The sequence below is a fragment of the Bemisia tabaci genome, chromosome 7 (assembly GCF_918797505.1).
Source record: "Bemisia tabaci chromosome 7, PGI_BMITA_v3".
Taxonomy (NCBI): Eukaryota; Metazoa; Arthropoda; class Insecta; order Hemiptera; family Aleyrodidae; genus Bemisia; species Bemisia tabaci.
The window spans coordinates 21,079,324-21,093,698 of record NC_092799.1 but is presented as its reverse complement, the minus strand read 5'-3'; the positions used below and the strand labels follow the sequence as shown (position 1 = coordinate 21,093,698).

The 14,375-nt window shown below is 36.9% G+C and overlaps 1 protein-coding gene across 4 annotated transcripts in view; it reads left to right on the top strand.

The window, feature by feature from the left end:
* The first annotated feature begins 708 nt into the window (after window positions 1–708).
* LOC109029578 (protein phosphatase 1L) overlaps window positions 709–14,375 on the top strand; it is a 48,738-nt gene continuing 35,071 nt past the window's right edge. The window contains exons 1-4 of one of the 4 annotated variants that reach the window (XM_072303005.1): window positions 783–4,039; window positions 6,055–12,333; window positions 13,137–13,250; window positions 13,985–14,115. In XM_072303005.1, the coding sequence (XP_072159106.1) occupies window positions 12,240–12,333; window positions 13,137–13,250; window positions 13,985–14,115 (339 nt within the window). In that variant the 5' untranslated portion in view covers window positions 783–4,039; window positions 6,055–12,239. Of the gene's footprint in view, window positions 4,040–6,054; window positions 12,334–13,136; window positions 13,251–13,984; window positions 14,116–14,375 lie in introns of those variants that run through there. The other 3 variants (XM_072303006.1, XR_011900307.1, XR_011900306.1) reach the window with 3 other exon arrangements.

Below are 14,375 nucleotides of genomic sequence, written 5' to 3'. Positions count from 1 at the left end.
AGTCATTGCATCTTGGCAACGCTCGTGCATGTATCGAGGCCCACTCGTGAACGATGATAGCAAAATTACCGCTTTGCCTATATCATTTAAGTTAAAATGCTGAATTGCATCTTGCAAATGGATATACTGTTCGACTCTTAATTTTTTTTGGTTATTTCTTATGTATCTCAGCCTTTCCGTTTCAATTTTTGCAAACATATCTACTAAAAATTGATTAAATAAATTACGACAAAATAAAAGCCTATTGTTTCCATCATTCTGTCTAATCATAATGCGGTAAGCATAAAAATTAGCACATGAAACTGTTTTTTTCAAATCCTTTTTTGAAATAGGATCCTTTTGAAAAATATCAATAGAATAGCCATTCTCTCCAAACCAAAAAATAAGTGGATATTGCAGAGAATCATATCCTTTATTTATTTCACTTATTCATTTCACCGTATCATCACGTTTATGAATAATGATAAGTGAATGTATGAATAGTGATACAGTTAAATTGAGTTCCACTGGAATTAAGAATTAAAAAATCCATGATTACACAACAAACCCACTATGAAAGCAACAACTAAAGTTCAGAAATAGTTAGGAAATCCATGATTACACTAGAAAACCACTATGAAAGCAACAACTAAAGTTCAGATAATGGAAAATAACTGACCCAAAACATTCAAAAATATGTTATTTTCATCAGCTGCTCAGTTTAAAAAAAAAAAAAAAAAAAAAAAAAAACAAAGTAAAAACAAAGTAAAAACGTTCGTGGGGAGGGGGGAAGGCGAATAAATATACGAGCAGTAAGCGTAGAAGAATATCTATGGAAACATAAGAAAGCTCAAAAACTTTCATCAGCTGATAATCGGATGAAACATAGAAAGGCCCGCAGTGTTGCCGTTCATAGCATAGAACAGCGGAAATCAAGGGCCAATTACGCGCGCAGCTAAAGGTATCCGACGGCCACCCGGCAACGGCCGCGTCAGGAAATATACCCGCACTGCTACGTCTCTCTTTCCAACACACACGGGCTTACGGGAATATCCGCGACTTCCGACCGCGGTTACTCGCGAACGGACGGGCGGATCGCGAAAAGAAAGCTTATTGCACTCCTCCGGGGACAGTACCCGTCGAACGGCTAAGTTCGCACCGATTCCGACCGGTGGGAGCAGGGAGGCGAGCGTGATGGATGAGTGTATGATCAATGTATTTCCCTTTTATTAGTTAGATCATGAAAGCCATTTTGGAGTAGAAAGAAGTTTAAGTCAAGCTAGAGGATTAGTATTCTGGCCAAATATGTCTAAAGAAATATCTGAACTAGTACAGCAATGCCATATTTGTAATATGTTTCAGAATAACAACAGAGCGGAAATTTTGCTGCCTCATAAAATAGCAGAATACCCATGGCAAAAACTTGGCATGGATTTCATGGAATTAAACAAAAACTTGTACCTGGTGGTAATAGATTATTATTCGCAATTTCCTGAGTTAATCCAAATTAACAATACTAAAGCAAATACACTAATTGTTCAACTCAAATCTATGTTTGCTAGGTATGGCATTCCAGAAATAATCTTTTCTGACAATGGCTCTCCTTTTCAATCTAAAGAATTTCAAAAATTTTGTGAATGGTCAATCGTTAACGAAACATCGAGTCCAAAATATCCTAAATCAAATGGACTGGTTGAACGAAACGTACAAACTCTGAAGAAAATGCTTAAAAAATGCTTCAAAGCAAACCAAGATCCTTATGTTGCTCTTCTTAATTTTAGAAATACACCCAAAGGAAAAATGCCATCCCCGTCAAATCTCTTAATGTCTAGAAACCTAAGAACTAAATTGTTTGTTCAAAAGTCAAACCTCCAATCAAAGCCAATCCCTTATACTATGTTTCACAAATTGAAATCAGATAACATTAAGGAAATGAAAAAATATCACAAAGGCAAAGGAAAACTCTCCGAGTTAAAAATAGGTGATCCAGTTTATTTCAAAAAATCATGGAATGCTGAGTGGGAGAAAGGTTGCATTGTAAAAAAATGTAAACAACCGCGCTCGTATGACATTGTAAATGAAGCAGGTAAACAATACCGAAGAAATAGAGTATTCATCAAACCTAAAAAAAGAATAGCGCCTAATCATGATAAAAAGCGTGAAGTTGATCAAACGCTCACACCTAAACTCCAAGAAAAATCGGCTAATTGTTATGAAAATGATTTTATACTAATTGAAGAATGTCAATCGCAACACCTCCCCCAAACTCCAACGTCGGAAAAAGAATATCTCTCGGCTGAAGAAGACTTATCATATCTATTCAATTTAACCCCGGAAAATATTGATAATATTATTGTAGGTCCCTCTAACAACATTGTGTCAGTAGATCTATCAGAGTTGGATATTGCACCAACTCAACCTTAGCCCTCAAGACCAAATATAGGAAGAGATCGTGCAAATGCTAATAAAAGTAGCCCAAATGTTTGAAATAGTCAACGCGAAAGGAAACCTCCAGCGTATCTTAAAGATTATAAAACTAATTAAATTGTATAAAACCAATCTGTTTATTGTATTTTTTTTTGTTTGTAAAAAAAAAAAAAAGGGGGAAGTTGTTATGATAGTATATCATATCTCATATAGAGAGCGCTGTGCTCTCCTGTACACTACTGTGACCGAGGACGGCCGGAAGCCATCCAACCCAATACAGATTCATCATGGCTGCCTAGCTATCGTCTTGTCTTTTCGTCTTCTCTCCTTTCCTTCTTGAATAGGATTGCTCCTATCCAAACATCAATGAACAGTTAATATTTTGGCATGAAAATTACAGTTTACACAGTATAAAATACTAATTCTACACAGTAATAATACTGCACTTATTTCTTAAATTTAGGCATAATTGGCCATCCTCCACACAAATCGACATATCTAAATTGAGAAATTTCAATAACTCTTGTCAACATTTTACTCTTTCACATTTTTGCCGAAAATTTTGCCGTTATCTACCTATCCTACACCCTGGAAATAATGGGAAAAATATCATATTTTATGATGTGTTAATTACAAAATAAAATGCCTATTTTCAAAATATAAAATACGTCTTTCGATACAAATAAAGACTATATCTTACAATAGTGTTTAATTCGTAATTTTGCCACGAGGGCATAGCTATCCCACACTATTTTTAATGGATTCCCGTAATGAGGCAGTGGCAAGGAATTTTTGCAGGGATGTGGCATTGTCGCACATGTTAGGAAGAGGATTTTTGCAAGTCGTACACTCAAGATATAGTAGCATTCAAAATAGCAAAAATAAATCAAATAAAAACAGATATTGTGGGAGAGCAAGGGTAGACAGAACGAATAAGTGAGTAGACGAGTAGTTCTTGAAAAAAGCACAACACTCTTGATTCGACACGCCAGAATACAGTTGATGTGAGACGATACACTTCATGTAAAAGATCTTAGAATTTCACCACGACCCCCGGGAACTGGAGCCATAATCAAGTAATCTTCTTAGGTATACCTATCGAGTTTATATATCGAGTTTACCACCCTATAGGGTGGTAAACCCGAATTGAAGTTGATGGCACAGAAACCACGCATGTGCAACTCTGAGGATGTGTTGCATCGTCCATCTGAGGCACAGATAAGAAGGATATTAAATAAATGTGATGGTGCGTCTGATTGTATCCAAGCATCAGCTTAAGACTCAAATGTTTCTCAAGTTGAAATTAAGAAAGAGACAGAAGAAACGAGAGGAAGAAAGATAGACAAAAACTCTGTCTAAGGGATAGTTTTGAATACGCATTGCGTAACACGCGACAGGCACGACAGGCAGAGAATAGCGCATAGCTAGGGGCACATAGAGTGTACACGTACTTGCTTGGGTCACCACCAAAAGTAAGATCCAGGGACTTCGACCTATTATAAATTCTTCCTTTTTTTACAGCTTACTGCACAGTATGCAAGTGACCATTTGATAACAAATATAGTGAACAAGGTAGCAGTTGTTCAACAGCTACTCGCCAGCAAATTGTCGCCATTTTCGTCAAAGAATGAATGTAAGTTTGATAGGCCTCTTTCTTTATCGGGCAGATATTTCTCTTTGGGAGTTCAGTTGAGTCTTCAGCGACTTACAGTTATGATTACAGGCTATGATTCAGCGATAGAGTTCGGAAAGCGCATGGACCAAAATTTGTTTTTTCATCCAAATTTCACGCGGAACGTGATTTGTGAAACGGAAATTATTGAAAGTAACTCCTGGACAAGATATTAATGTTTATCGATGCACAAAAAACTACCACTCATAAAAAACACAGGGGAAAAAAGAGAAAAAATAATCTACTTGAGACAAATCACATCTTAAGCGTTATCAGTATCAGTATCTGCAGTATGAAAGTAGGAAAATATGAAAATATGAAAATATGAAAATATGAAAATATGAAAATATGAAAATATGAAAATATGAAAATATGAAAATATGAAAATATGAAAATATGAAAATATGAAAATATGAAAATATGAAAACCTTGATGTAGGCGCTTTGGATCGGTTGCACGTTTTTCGCACTTTTGACAACTTAGTAAAGAAATAGAACTGTTCGATGGATCGTAATCGATGTTCGATACATCAAACAGGTGAGATTGTATCAAAATTGCTTGGTTCAAGATGTTAAAATAACGTCAAAAGTCAATTGAGTAATGTGACGGCACGAGCTTTTTATGAGAGATTCTTTCATTTTTATGAGTATAAAATGGTTGTGAAAAGTGACATTTTTTGGAATTTTCTCATTTTTATCTTTTCCAACTTGAATCCTAAAGTTTTGGTTTGAGGTTATGTTCTATTGTTTATAGAACCAAACAATTCATTGAACCCATAGAGTACATAGAGTCGTAATGTAAGTGGGAGAGCTGGCGCCATGTTCTGCTCGACGAATTCCGAGCCCGGTGTGCGCCGAGTTCGGGTCGCTTTTTCGATACATTTTCGATCCAAAATGGCGGTGTGGAATACGTGGTAATTCCTATCTCCTTTGTTGTTGTTGTTGTTGTTGTTGTTGTTGTTGTTGTTGTTGTTGTTGTTGTCATCGGATGGCCGGGTACCCGTGTATCGCAAACAATCGATAATGTATCGAAAAAGTGACCCGGCGTCACACAGGAGTCTCGGAATTCGGGATATGGAAAATGCTTAAAAGTGGCGCCAGCTCTCCCTCTTACATTACGACTCTATGTACTCTATGATTGAACCATCATCGAATACGATCGATTAAAAGCATATACCAAAACCGTTGTAATGCGCGATATGATCCACGTAGACTCTGTTGCTCTTTTTAGCGGGAAATTCAAATTTTTCACAACCAGTGCCAAATGAAAACGTTAATATCTTGCTTAGGACTAAATTTCAGTAATTTTTGTTACGCGAATCGTGTTCTACGAGAGATTTGGAATTGAACACTTAAATTCGTACCATGTCCAGGGGTCCATTATGAGCTCATGAGTTACTGCGAGGAAAAGAACGATCCCTGTCTGAATGGAGCCATAGATTGTAGTTAGAACACTCAAGTTCCACATGACACCAGACAGTATAAGAGATGCAACATCCGATGCTCTAAAAACTTGTCCCAAAAGATATTAAGGATATTCTTAATGGGACCAATCAATAATAATCGCTCTCAGTAGTTATAGATACCGTACCTCGATTTTTGCTTGAGTCCCAGAAATTATAGATTCATATGTAAAACAGTGGTCACGTGGAGATGGAGATACTTTCTTACATAAAAAGAGCGACGATATATCCCTCTTGAATATTGAGCTATATCTTCCGCACTCATAGGTATTCAATGAGAAACTTGGATCAATTGCTATCATTTACATATGTCCAGCCTCAAGGATAGAGAGGTGAGGTAGAGCTTCGAAAGGAATGGTCCTCATCTGTTCCTAGGAGGCTAAAATAGAGGGCCTCTATACCTCTCTCTGGTTTATCTGCCAAATTTTAGACTGATTGTGAGTAAGTAGATTATATCAAAATCATGACTGCGCACAGTGTTTTGGCTATTTTTCATAAACGTGTCATTTTTCAGTCTTACTCGGTGGTTCATCAGCGCGGAGGAGAGTTAATCGTGAGAATAAGAAGAGAGGGTCAAATAAAGGTAAGAAAAATAAAAAAAAAAAAAGGTAAGATAACCGCACGACCTAAGGATTTTCAATTTTTTTGTAAAAACCCCCTACCCCCTACGCCCTTTGACCGCTTTGCGGTTCAAACCCTATGCTTAAGGTTTTCTTTAAGAAATTTTCGTTTTTTTATTTCAAATATGTAATTCGTGTGATTTTTTAAATCTGTAATACAATTTTTTGCTAAAGCACTATATACGTCCATAATTAGCATTTATTTGACACAATCTCTAAGAGGCCTATTAAAGCATCTCCGTATCTTCTGTTATTGAGTGAGCACCGCGTTATGTTCCTTCTAGTTTGAGGCACTTTCTTTTCTCGGATTTGTATACAAAACGAGCGACGTTAACAATTCTAGGTGGCGGTAGCCACCCCGGCCCAATCCTAAAAAACTCCCTCTAAAAAATGACGACCCAAAAAAAAAAAAAAAAAAAAAAAAAAAAAAAAAAAAAAAAAAAAAAAAAAGACGGGTGGCTGCTGCCTAACTAGTTTTACACGAAACAACGCGACCGGGCTTTTCTGCACGGTTTGCGGTCCATTAAGCTCTCCTACTAATTAAGTCGGAGAGTAAACCCCAAAAACCCTATAATATTTGGGTAGAGTATGCTCAGCTCTACTCGTAATGCCCACCCTTTTTAAGTTTAGTTAAATATTAAAAAAGTTATTAAGCTTTAACGACAAATTTTGGACCCCAAAACATGACGATGATGGATTGACCAATCGCTGAGCAGATGAGCAGATTCGGGGCAGATTCGAGGCCCGCGAAACGCCCGGCCGCGGAATGGCGGGCGTGATTTTGGCCAACAAATTACAGCTAAACCGTAGAAAAAAACCATATAAAAGTATACATATTTCAAATCTGTGGTATATAATGCCGGACCGTTTTTTTCAAAAATTGAAATTAACGACGTATAAGGGAGAACGATTGATAATTGAGTCGTTTTTGACGTTTTTGAAAGTCGAGCAGTAAGTAGACCTACAGCAATAATTGTAGCATAAAGCCATTTAAACTAGGTAAAATTTAAATCTGTAGACTTCAAGGATTGTACTTCCGCAAAGTTTTCAGACTTATATGGACGCCAAAATGAGAATTAATCAAAGAAGGAGCGGGTCCTTCAATTCTTCAAGCACATTTGAATTTGAAAATAACTTGTAGAACCGCGCGATGGATGGTGAGCGCCGACTCCAGAGGTTAAATTTCAGGTTATGCTACTGTTATTATGGCTTTAAATATTTAATTAATACGAAGAAGATAGATTAATTGAAATAATAAGATGAAGATAGATTAATTGATGCGTGTTTCCATTTTATCGTAGCCGAAGATAACTGGATCCATTTCTATATAATCCTTTTATGATTCCCGCACCCTTGATAAATTTAGTTGCCACAGTAAGTACTCGGATCAACCTGCCATTTCTTCCCAGCGGCCCTGATCTAGTGATCTTTTCAAGTAATTGTTCATGAATGATTGATGATATCCCACTATAGTGAGTCCGAGATACTATTTCTCGTTAATAAGATTCAGCAACTTTTCACCAGAAAATCATCCTTTCCCTCAATACGATGATGTGTGTCTGGGATCTCAATCGGTGGGAATGAATCTGCGTTTCCACTTTCTACTAAAATTTTGCTAGCAGCCAGGCAGCCTACCTCCTCCGGAGTTGATGTGTGTTTTCTCAGTGTATCATGTTATATCGGTGCATAAAGCCTCAATGTTTTCATAGACTTGTAATGCTCTATATTGGAAACGCGGTTTACGCATTCACCCATCAGTCGTGCGTATGTGTCTTCTTAAAGAAGCTACGCAGCACTCTGTTAATGAAATCAACTCAATGTCACAACATCCACGATACTTGACTTCAAACATTACTGTTAATTTGATTATCAGCAAGTCTCCTTGATTCTGTGTCAGAAGTTGATTGAATCGTCTAATTTGCCTGTATTTGGATAAAATTCTTCAAATCAAGGTCTTTCACATTGACCTCTGCAGAAGGTATGTATCTATATGCTACTATTTCATTGGTTTGATAAAATTGAAATGCTATAACTAATGCAGGATATCCTTGATGATAACCTCTCTATACATCGGCTAAAATTTGCAGTACCTGGAGACGTAAACTTGCCGTCACTGCTTACCACATATAGGAGATAATACAGAGCAGCTGTTCGATATAATACATCAGTGCCGCCTGACCTCTAGATTATCTGAGTCCTCGCCTGACAAATTTACCCACTATGAGAGTGCGACAGAAAATTAGCTGGTTCATTTAGCACGGAAAATGGATACAGGAATTAATTCTCTGGCACACCCTGAAAGTGAGTTAAAACTCATTAGATGTGGACTTTGGGTAGCCAGAACTGGCAGAATAATGAAAGCTATCGATTGAGACTGAGGCGACTAAAAATATTAGTTATATAATATTTTGGGCTGCAACAGTATATCAACAGAGCATCTGTTTTGACAGAAAGTGGGCATTGAATGCCCGAGTTGAGAAATCTCTCATAAATACCTGCTTACTTTACCTGCCACTGTATTGATGTGAGAGTTACCTTAATCGGATGGTTGCAGAATCTCCCTGGCAATTCCCAGCATAGATATGATGGTGCTCCACATAATTAACTTACCGGCAGAAACATTCGCTCGATAGAATCGTATGAGAGGGATCACATAGCATAGGATATAAAATTAAGCCTTGAATTTAGGTGATGTTTATACTTTAACCTCTGGTTCTCGGTCTACGGTACGAAAGGGACGGACTAATACAGAAGAACCATACATGACAAGTGGCTCCTAAGTTGTCATTTATTTGAGTCCTTAGCTGAAAAGTTCATGCCTGAAGGTGTGACAGAAAATGGACTGTTTTTTCCATCCTTGAAAGTAAAACAAAGAATCAAAATTGTACTCTCCGTTTTACCCTTATAGTGCGTTGAAACTCAATTGCAGCCGACTCTGCATGACCAGAATTGGCAGATACAGACTCATAAAAATGAAATGTTATTGAAAGGAAAACCAAAAATTAAAGTGGTATTCTCTGTTGTACCCTGATAACGCACTGAAACTCAATCGCTGTTGACTCTGTATGACCAGCATTGGCAGATAAAGGCTCCTGAAAATGAAATGTTATCAAACTGTTTCATTACCGTTCAGAAGATTCATGCTATTGAGATCGAAATTTCAGTTGTGGTAACTGTAATTTTTGCTTGCGGAAGCATCAACTCTTACTGTTTATCTTTTCCAATGACGAGTTAACTGGTCACATTTCTCAAGATACAGAATGCCATAGCTTTAGAGACATCTCTCATAAAACTAAAAATATTGATAAATACTTACTTTGCTTACTGTCTTTATGAGACGGTATCACGCGTTTGCAATGTTATTTCTGATGATGAAATTGGAGCTCGGAGAAATTGCGATTCGAATGGTCAAAGGACCTGGCAGGCATAACTAGGTATAAGCAGCGTAAATGATACAGGTCCTGCACTGAGCTGCAGAATTTAGCTTGCATTCTATCATTAGTTCCAAGAATCCAAAAAAAAAATGTTGGATAATGTAAGACATAAAAGGTATCCCTTAACACAGGTGATGCCTCTAATGTAAATCCTGGTTTTGTGCCTACTGTACACAGGAGATGGAACATTACATAGAAGTCCTATATTAAGAGCAGCTCTGAAGTTGTTGATTATCAGGGTTCTTGCCTGACCCATTCACCCACTTTGAAGGTGTGACAGTAAATAGACTGGTTAATTTTATAATTGAAAATAAACCCATTATTAGTTAAACTGGCACTCTCCCTTTCACCCTGTTGCACGTTTAAAGTCAATGTGTCTTTGTGGACTCTAGTTGACCAGAATGGCCAAATGGAGAATCATAATGATGAAAGCTATAAAAGGATTTCATTGCAGCAGGCCGATTATTGAAAGTTTGAAGCAGTCTGACCTGCGGACCGGCCGGCCGGCCGTACATACAAGTGGTAGATAATATAGGGTGATTATCGTCTCTCTTTCACATATACATTAACAAGTATCATCGTCAAAAGGAGGATCAGTCCTTCTTGAAATCGTCATTGAAAGATAGACTGAAAGATATTCACACATGGGTGAACAACTTAACAACTTTCAAGCAATGCCATATTCTTTGTTTGTTTCTGATAGAAGGCCTTACAAACTACTGAACCTTGGCGTATTATTGCGAATATTATGTGCCTCCTACTTACAATGCTTCTTTCTTAGCAACTTCATGGATGTTGGCAAGACCGGGTCGGTCACCCATGCCAAAATGTTGGGGCATACCAATGTATCTACATTTCCCCCTTTTTTTTGTACGTGCCGGCCGGCCCATTCCTTTTTTTTTCTTCGAATTTTTTTTTCAATTTTATGACGATTTTTTGATTTTATCTCTTCAAAGAAAAAAAATTCATTACAGTTCTCATAAGGAACTCTTTGACATCTAAACAAGGACATATACTAAGGGTCAAGTAATGATCAGTGTCTCCTCAGCGATGAGTCGGAAGGTCTCAAAAAAATTATTGATCCGACATGGGCATATTTCAGAGAAGTTGGGCCGATTTGATATCATACTCCTTTAAAGCGATGGATCCAATAAACGTGTTCAGGTCATCATGCCTTATAGGTATTTATTTATTTATTTATTTTTTTTTTGTGAAAAAAGTTGGGGTGTTTGGTATATTGCATGGGCATGAAAGAGAAAATTGGGCCGTTTTGATATCATTTCCTTTTATATGATGAATCCAAACGGTACTGCCATCATATTTTTTGGGTGCCTGGTTTTTTTTTTGTTTTTGGTAATTAGTGACATTTTTTGGATTGGGCCGAAATTTTGTACAAAAATCATATTTTTGTTTTTTTGGAAGGATATCACGTATTTTTGGTATGACTTCTACGAAGTATCAGGCAAAGAGAGTTCCCATTTTAAATTTAAAAGTTGTTCCCGCGGGCGCGAGGCAGAGAGGAAACGACCCCCCCCCCCCCCCTCGAAAGCGGCCCACCTTTTTTTAAGGAATTTCGTTCAAACCGCATGTCAATAATCTGTAATCGTTCTCGAGACATCAGTAAGGAAGGATCCATATTTTTGGCACACCCTGTACGTCACAGAAAAAAAACCGCAGGTCAATTTTCTCTTTCATGCCCATGCAATATACCAAACACCCCAACTTTTTTCACAAAAAAAAAATAAATAAATAAATAAATACCTATAAGGCATGATGACCTGAACACGTTTATTGGATCCATCGCTTTAAAGGAGTATGATATCAAATCGGCCCAACTTCTCTGAAATATGCCCATGTCGGATCAATAATTTTTTTGAGACCTTCCGACTCATCGCTGAGGAGACACTGATCATTACTTGACCCTTAGTATATGTCCTTGTTTAGATGTCAAAGAGTTCCTTATGAGAACTGTAATGAATTTTTTTTCTTTGAAGAGATAAAATCAAAAAATCGTCATAAAATTGAAAAAAAAATTCGAAGAAAAAAAAAGGAATGGGCCGGCCGGCCGTACATACAAGTGGTAGATAATATAGGGTGATTATCGTCTCTCTTTCACATATACATTAACAAGTATCATCGTCAAAAGGAGGATCAGTCCTTCTTGAAATCGTCATTGAAAGATAGACTGAAAGATATTCACACATGGGTGAACAACTTAACAACTTTCAAGCAATGCCATATTCTTTGTTTGTTTCTGATAGAAGGCCTTACAAACTACTGAACCTTGGCGTATTATTGCGAATATTATGTGCCTCCTACTTACAATGCTTCTTTCTTAGCAACTTCATGGATGTTGGCAAGACCGGGTCGGTCACCCATGCCAAAATGTTGGGGCATACCAATGTATCTACATTTCCCCCTTTTTTTTGTACGTGCCGGCCGGCCCATTCCTTTTTTTTTCTTCGAATTTTTTTTTCAATTTTATGACGATTTTTTGATTTTATCTCTTCAAAGAAAAAAAATTCATTACAGTTCTCATAAGGAACTCTTTGACATCTAAACAAGGACATATACTAAGGGTCAAGTAATGATCAGTGTCTCCTCAGCGATGAGTCGGAAGGTCTCAAAAAAATTATTGATCCGACATGGGCATATTTCAGAGAAGTTGGGCCGATTTGATATCATACTCCTTTAAAGCGATGGATCCAATAAACGTGTTCAGGTCATCATGCCTTATAGGTATTTATTTATTTATTTATTTTTTTTTTGTGAAAAAAGTTGGGGTGTTTGGTATATTGCATGGGCATGAAAGAGAAAATTGGGCCGTTTTGATATCATTTCCTTTTATATGATGAATCCAAACGGTACTGCCATCATATTTTTTGGGTGCCTGGTTTTTTTTTTGTTTTTGGTAATTAGTGACATTTTTTGGATTGGGCCGAAATTTTGTACAAAAATCATATTTTTGTTTTTTTGGAAGGATACAATCAACAGAAATACAAAACAACTTACATGCGATGAACCCAATATTACTACCAAAATTCTGAAACTCTTCGCCTTTCTTGATTTAAAACTCTAAATTTTTCATAATACTCCTAATTTCAAAATTCTCTGTAAAGACGTTAATAGCCTGTGACGCTGAATGTCTCAAATATACTGACTAACTAAATATCAAAACCGAACTACTGAAACTTATTGCCTCCCTTAATTTAAAAATCTGAATTTTTGTATATGCACCCATCTTCCAAATCCTTTGTAAAGACGTTAATAGCCTAGGATGCTGAATGTCTATAAATAAATTAACTAACTAAATATGATATGATAGCAATTTGAAAGAGGAAATATCAAAACAGCCGTCTTTTGCATCAGATGGTAATGACGATGATGTACTTGTGATACCGCTGAGATTTTTCCGAAACTATGGTTTGACAATTTTGCTCAAACTGCAAAAGTTCACATATAATTCTACGAGAAATGTTCGAATTTTAAAAATATCATTTATGTACAGGCTGTTACTTACTAAACTGTATTTGGTTCTACAGGTCTGAAATATATCAAAGGAGACATCATTGACTACGAAAAGCTTTTAAACGACGTGATCTTATCAACAGACGAAGCTTTAATGAAAGCATCAAAGGCAGCAAAGGAAGATTCAGGTAGTTTGGAAATCAGTATTGCAGGATCATATACTGCCGTGCTAAGGAAGAACGCCGTATAAACATTCGAGAGTTGCCAAATTTCCTTCGATAAAATGTTTATTTTTGCTGAAAGTCATGAATATTTTTCCTGGATATTTTCAGAGGTGAAATTGCGCACAAAATTATCTGAAAAATTGGAACGAAAATTTTCACAAGTTTACCAGGAAATTCGTGTTTTATCCAAGAAAATTTGGCAACGCCTGAAGGTTCATACGGCGTTTTTCCTTAGCACGGCAGTATAGTGCCAGTCACAATGCTCCAAGTTTCACAATACATATATCACAGTATCACTGTGTCACAATGTCACGGTATAGTGTCACAGTATTACAGTACATACATGATCTGGGAGTCGGAAGTCTCGGGGTTTATCATACTTGTTATTTTAACGAAGATTTTATCATGTATGTGTAACTAGATATAGAATTTGCTTGCCAGTAATGAAGATGCTCAATCACCGAAAAATCTCCCTACCCAGCTTCACCACGAGTGCGCATTTTTTTCATCTCAGAAAATGATGCATTTAACTCTTACCTTAAAACAAAACAAAAAAGAAACAAAATGATCAATCTTTAATGACCCTATTTTTGGCAAAATGGAGGGTTTTGGGTTTTGCTCTTTTAATTTTGATCCATTCTTACAAATACCTCTATGTTACATTTGACCTGTAATAAAATAGGGATCAACTCTTACAGGAACCACTGCACTAATTGCCATTCTGGAAGGATCACAGTTGATTGTGGCTAATGTTGGAGACTCTCGGGGTGTTATGTGCGATGCCACAGGTAACGCTGTGCCACTGTCATTCGACCACAAACCTAATAGGGTAAGTTCCAATATGAAGACAAATCCACCGATATTCTCTTTGGATCTGAAAAATACATTTGTTGGACCTACGCGTCAAACCATTTTATTCGGTAGGATAACCGCGTATGTTTCGAGTCTTTCACAAGTTTGGCACGAAAAACCTTCAAAAATGACAATTTCAACTCGCATTTTGAGGATTTAAAGTTTGGTTTCCAATTTTAGAAACGAAATTTTGTAAAGAAAATATTCAAAGTTATGACCTGCAAAAGGGCTCAAAGT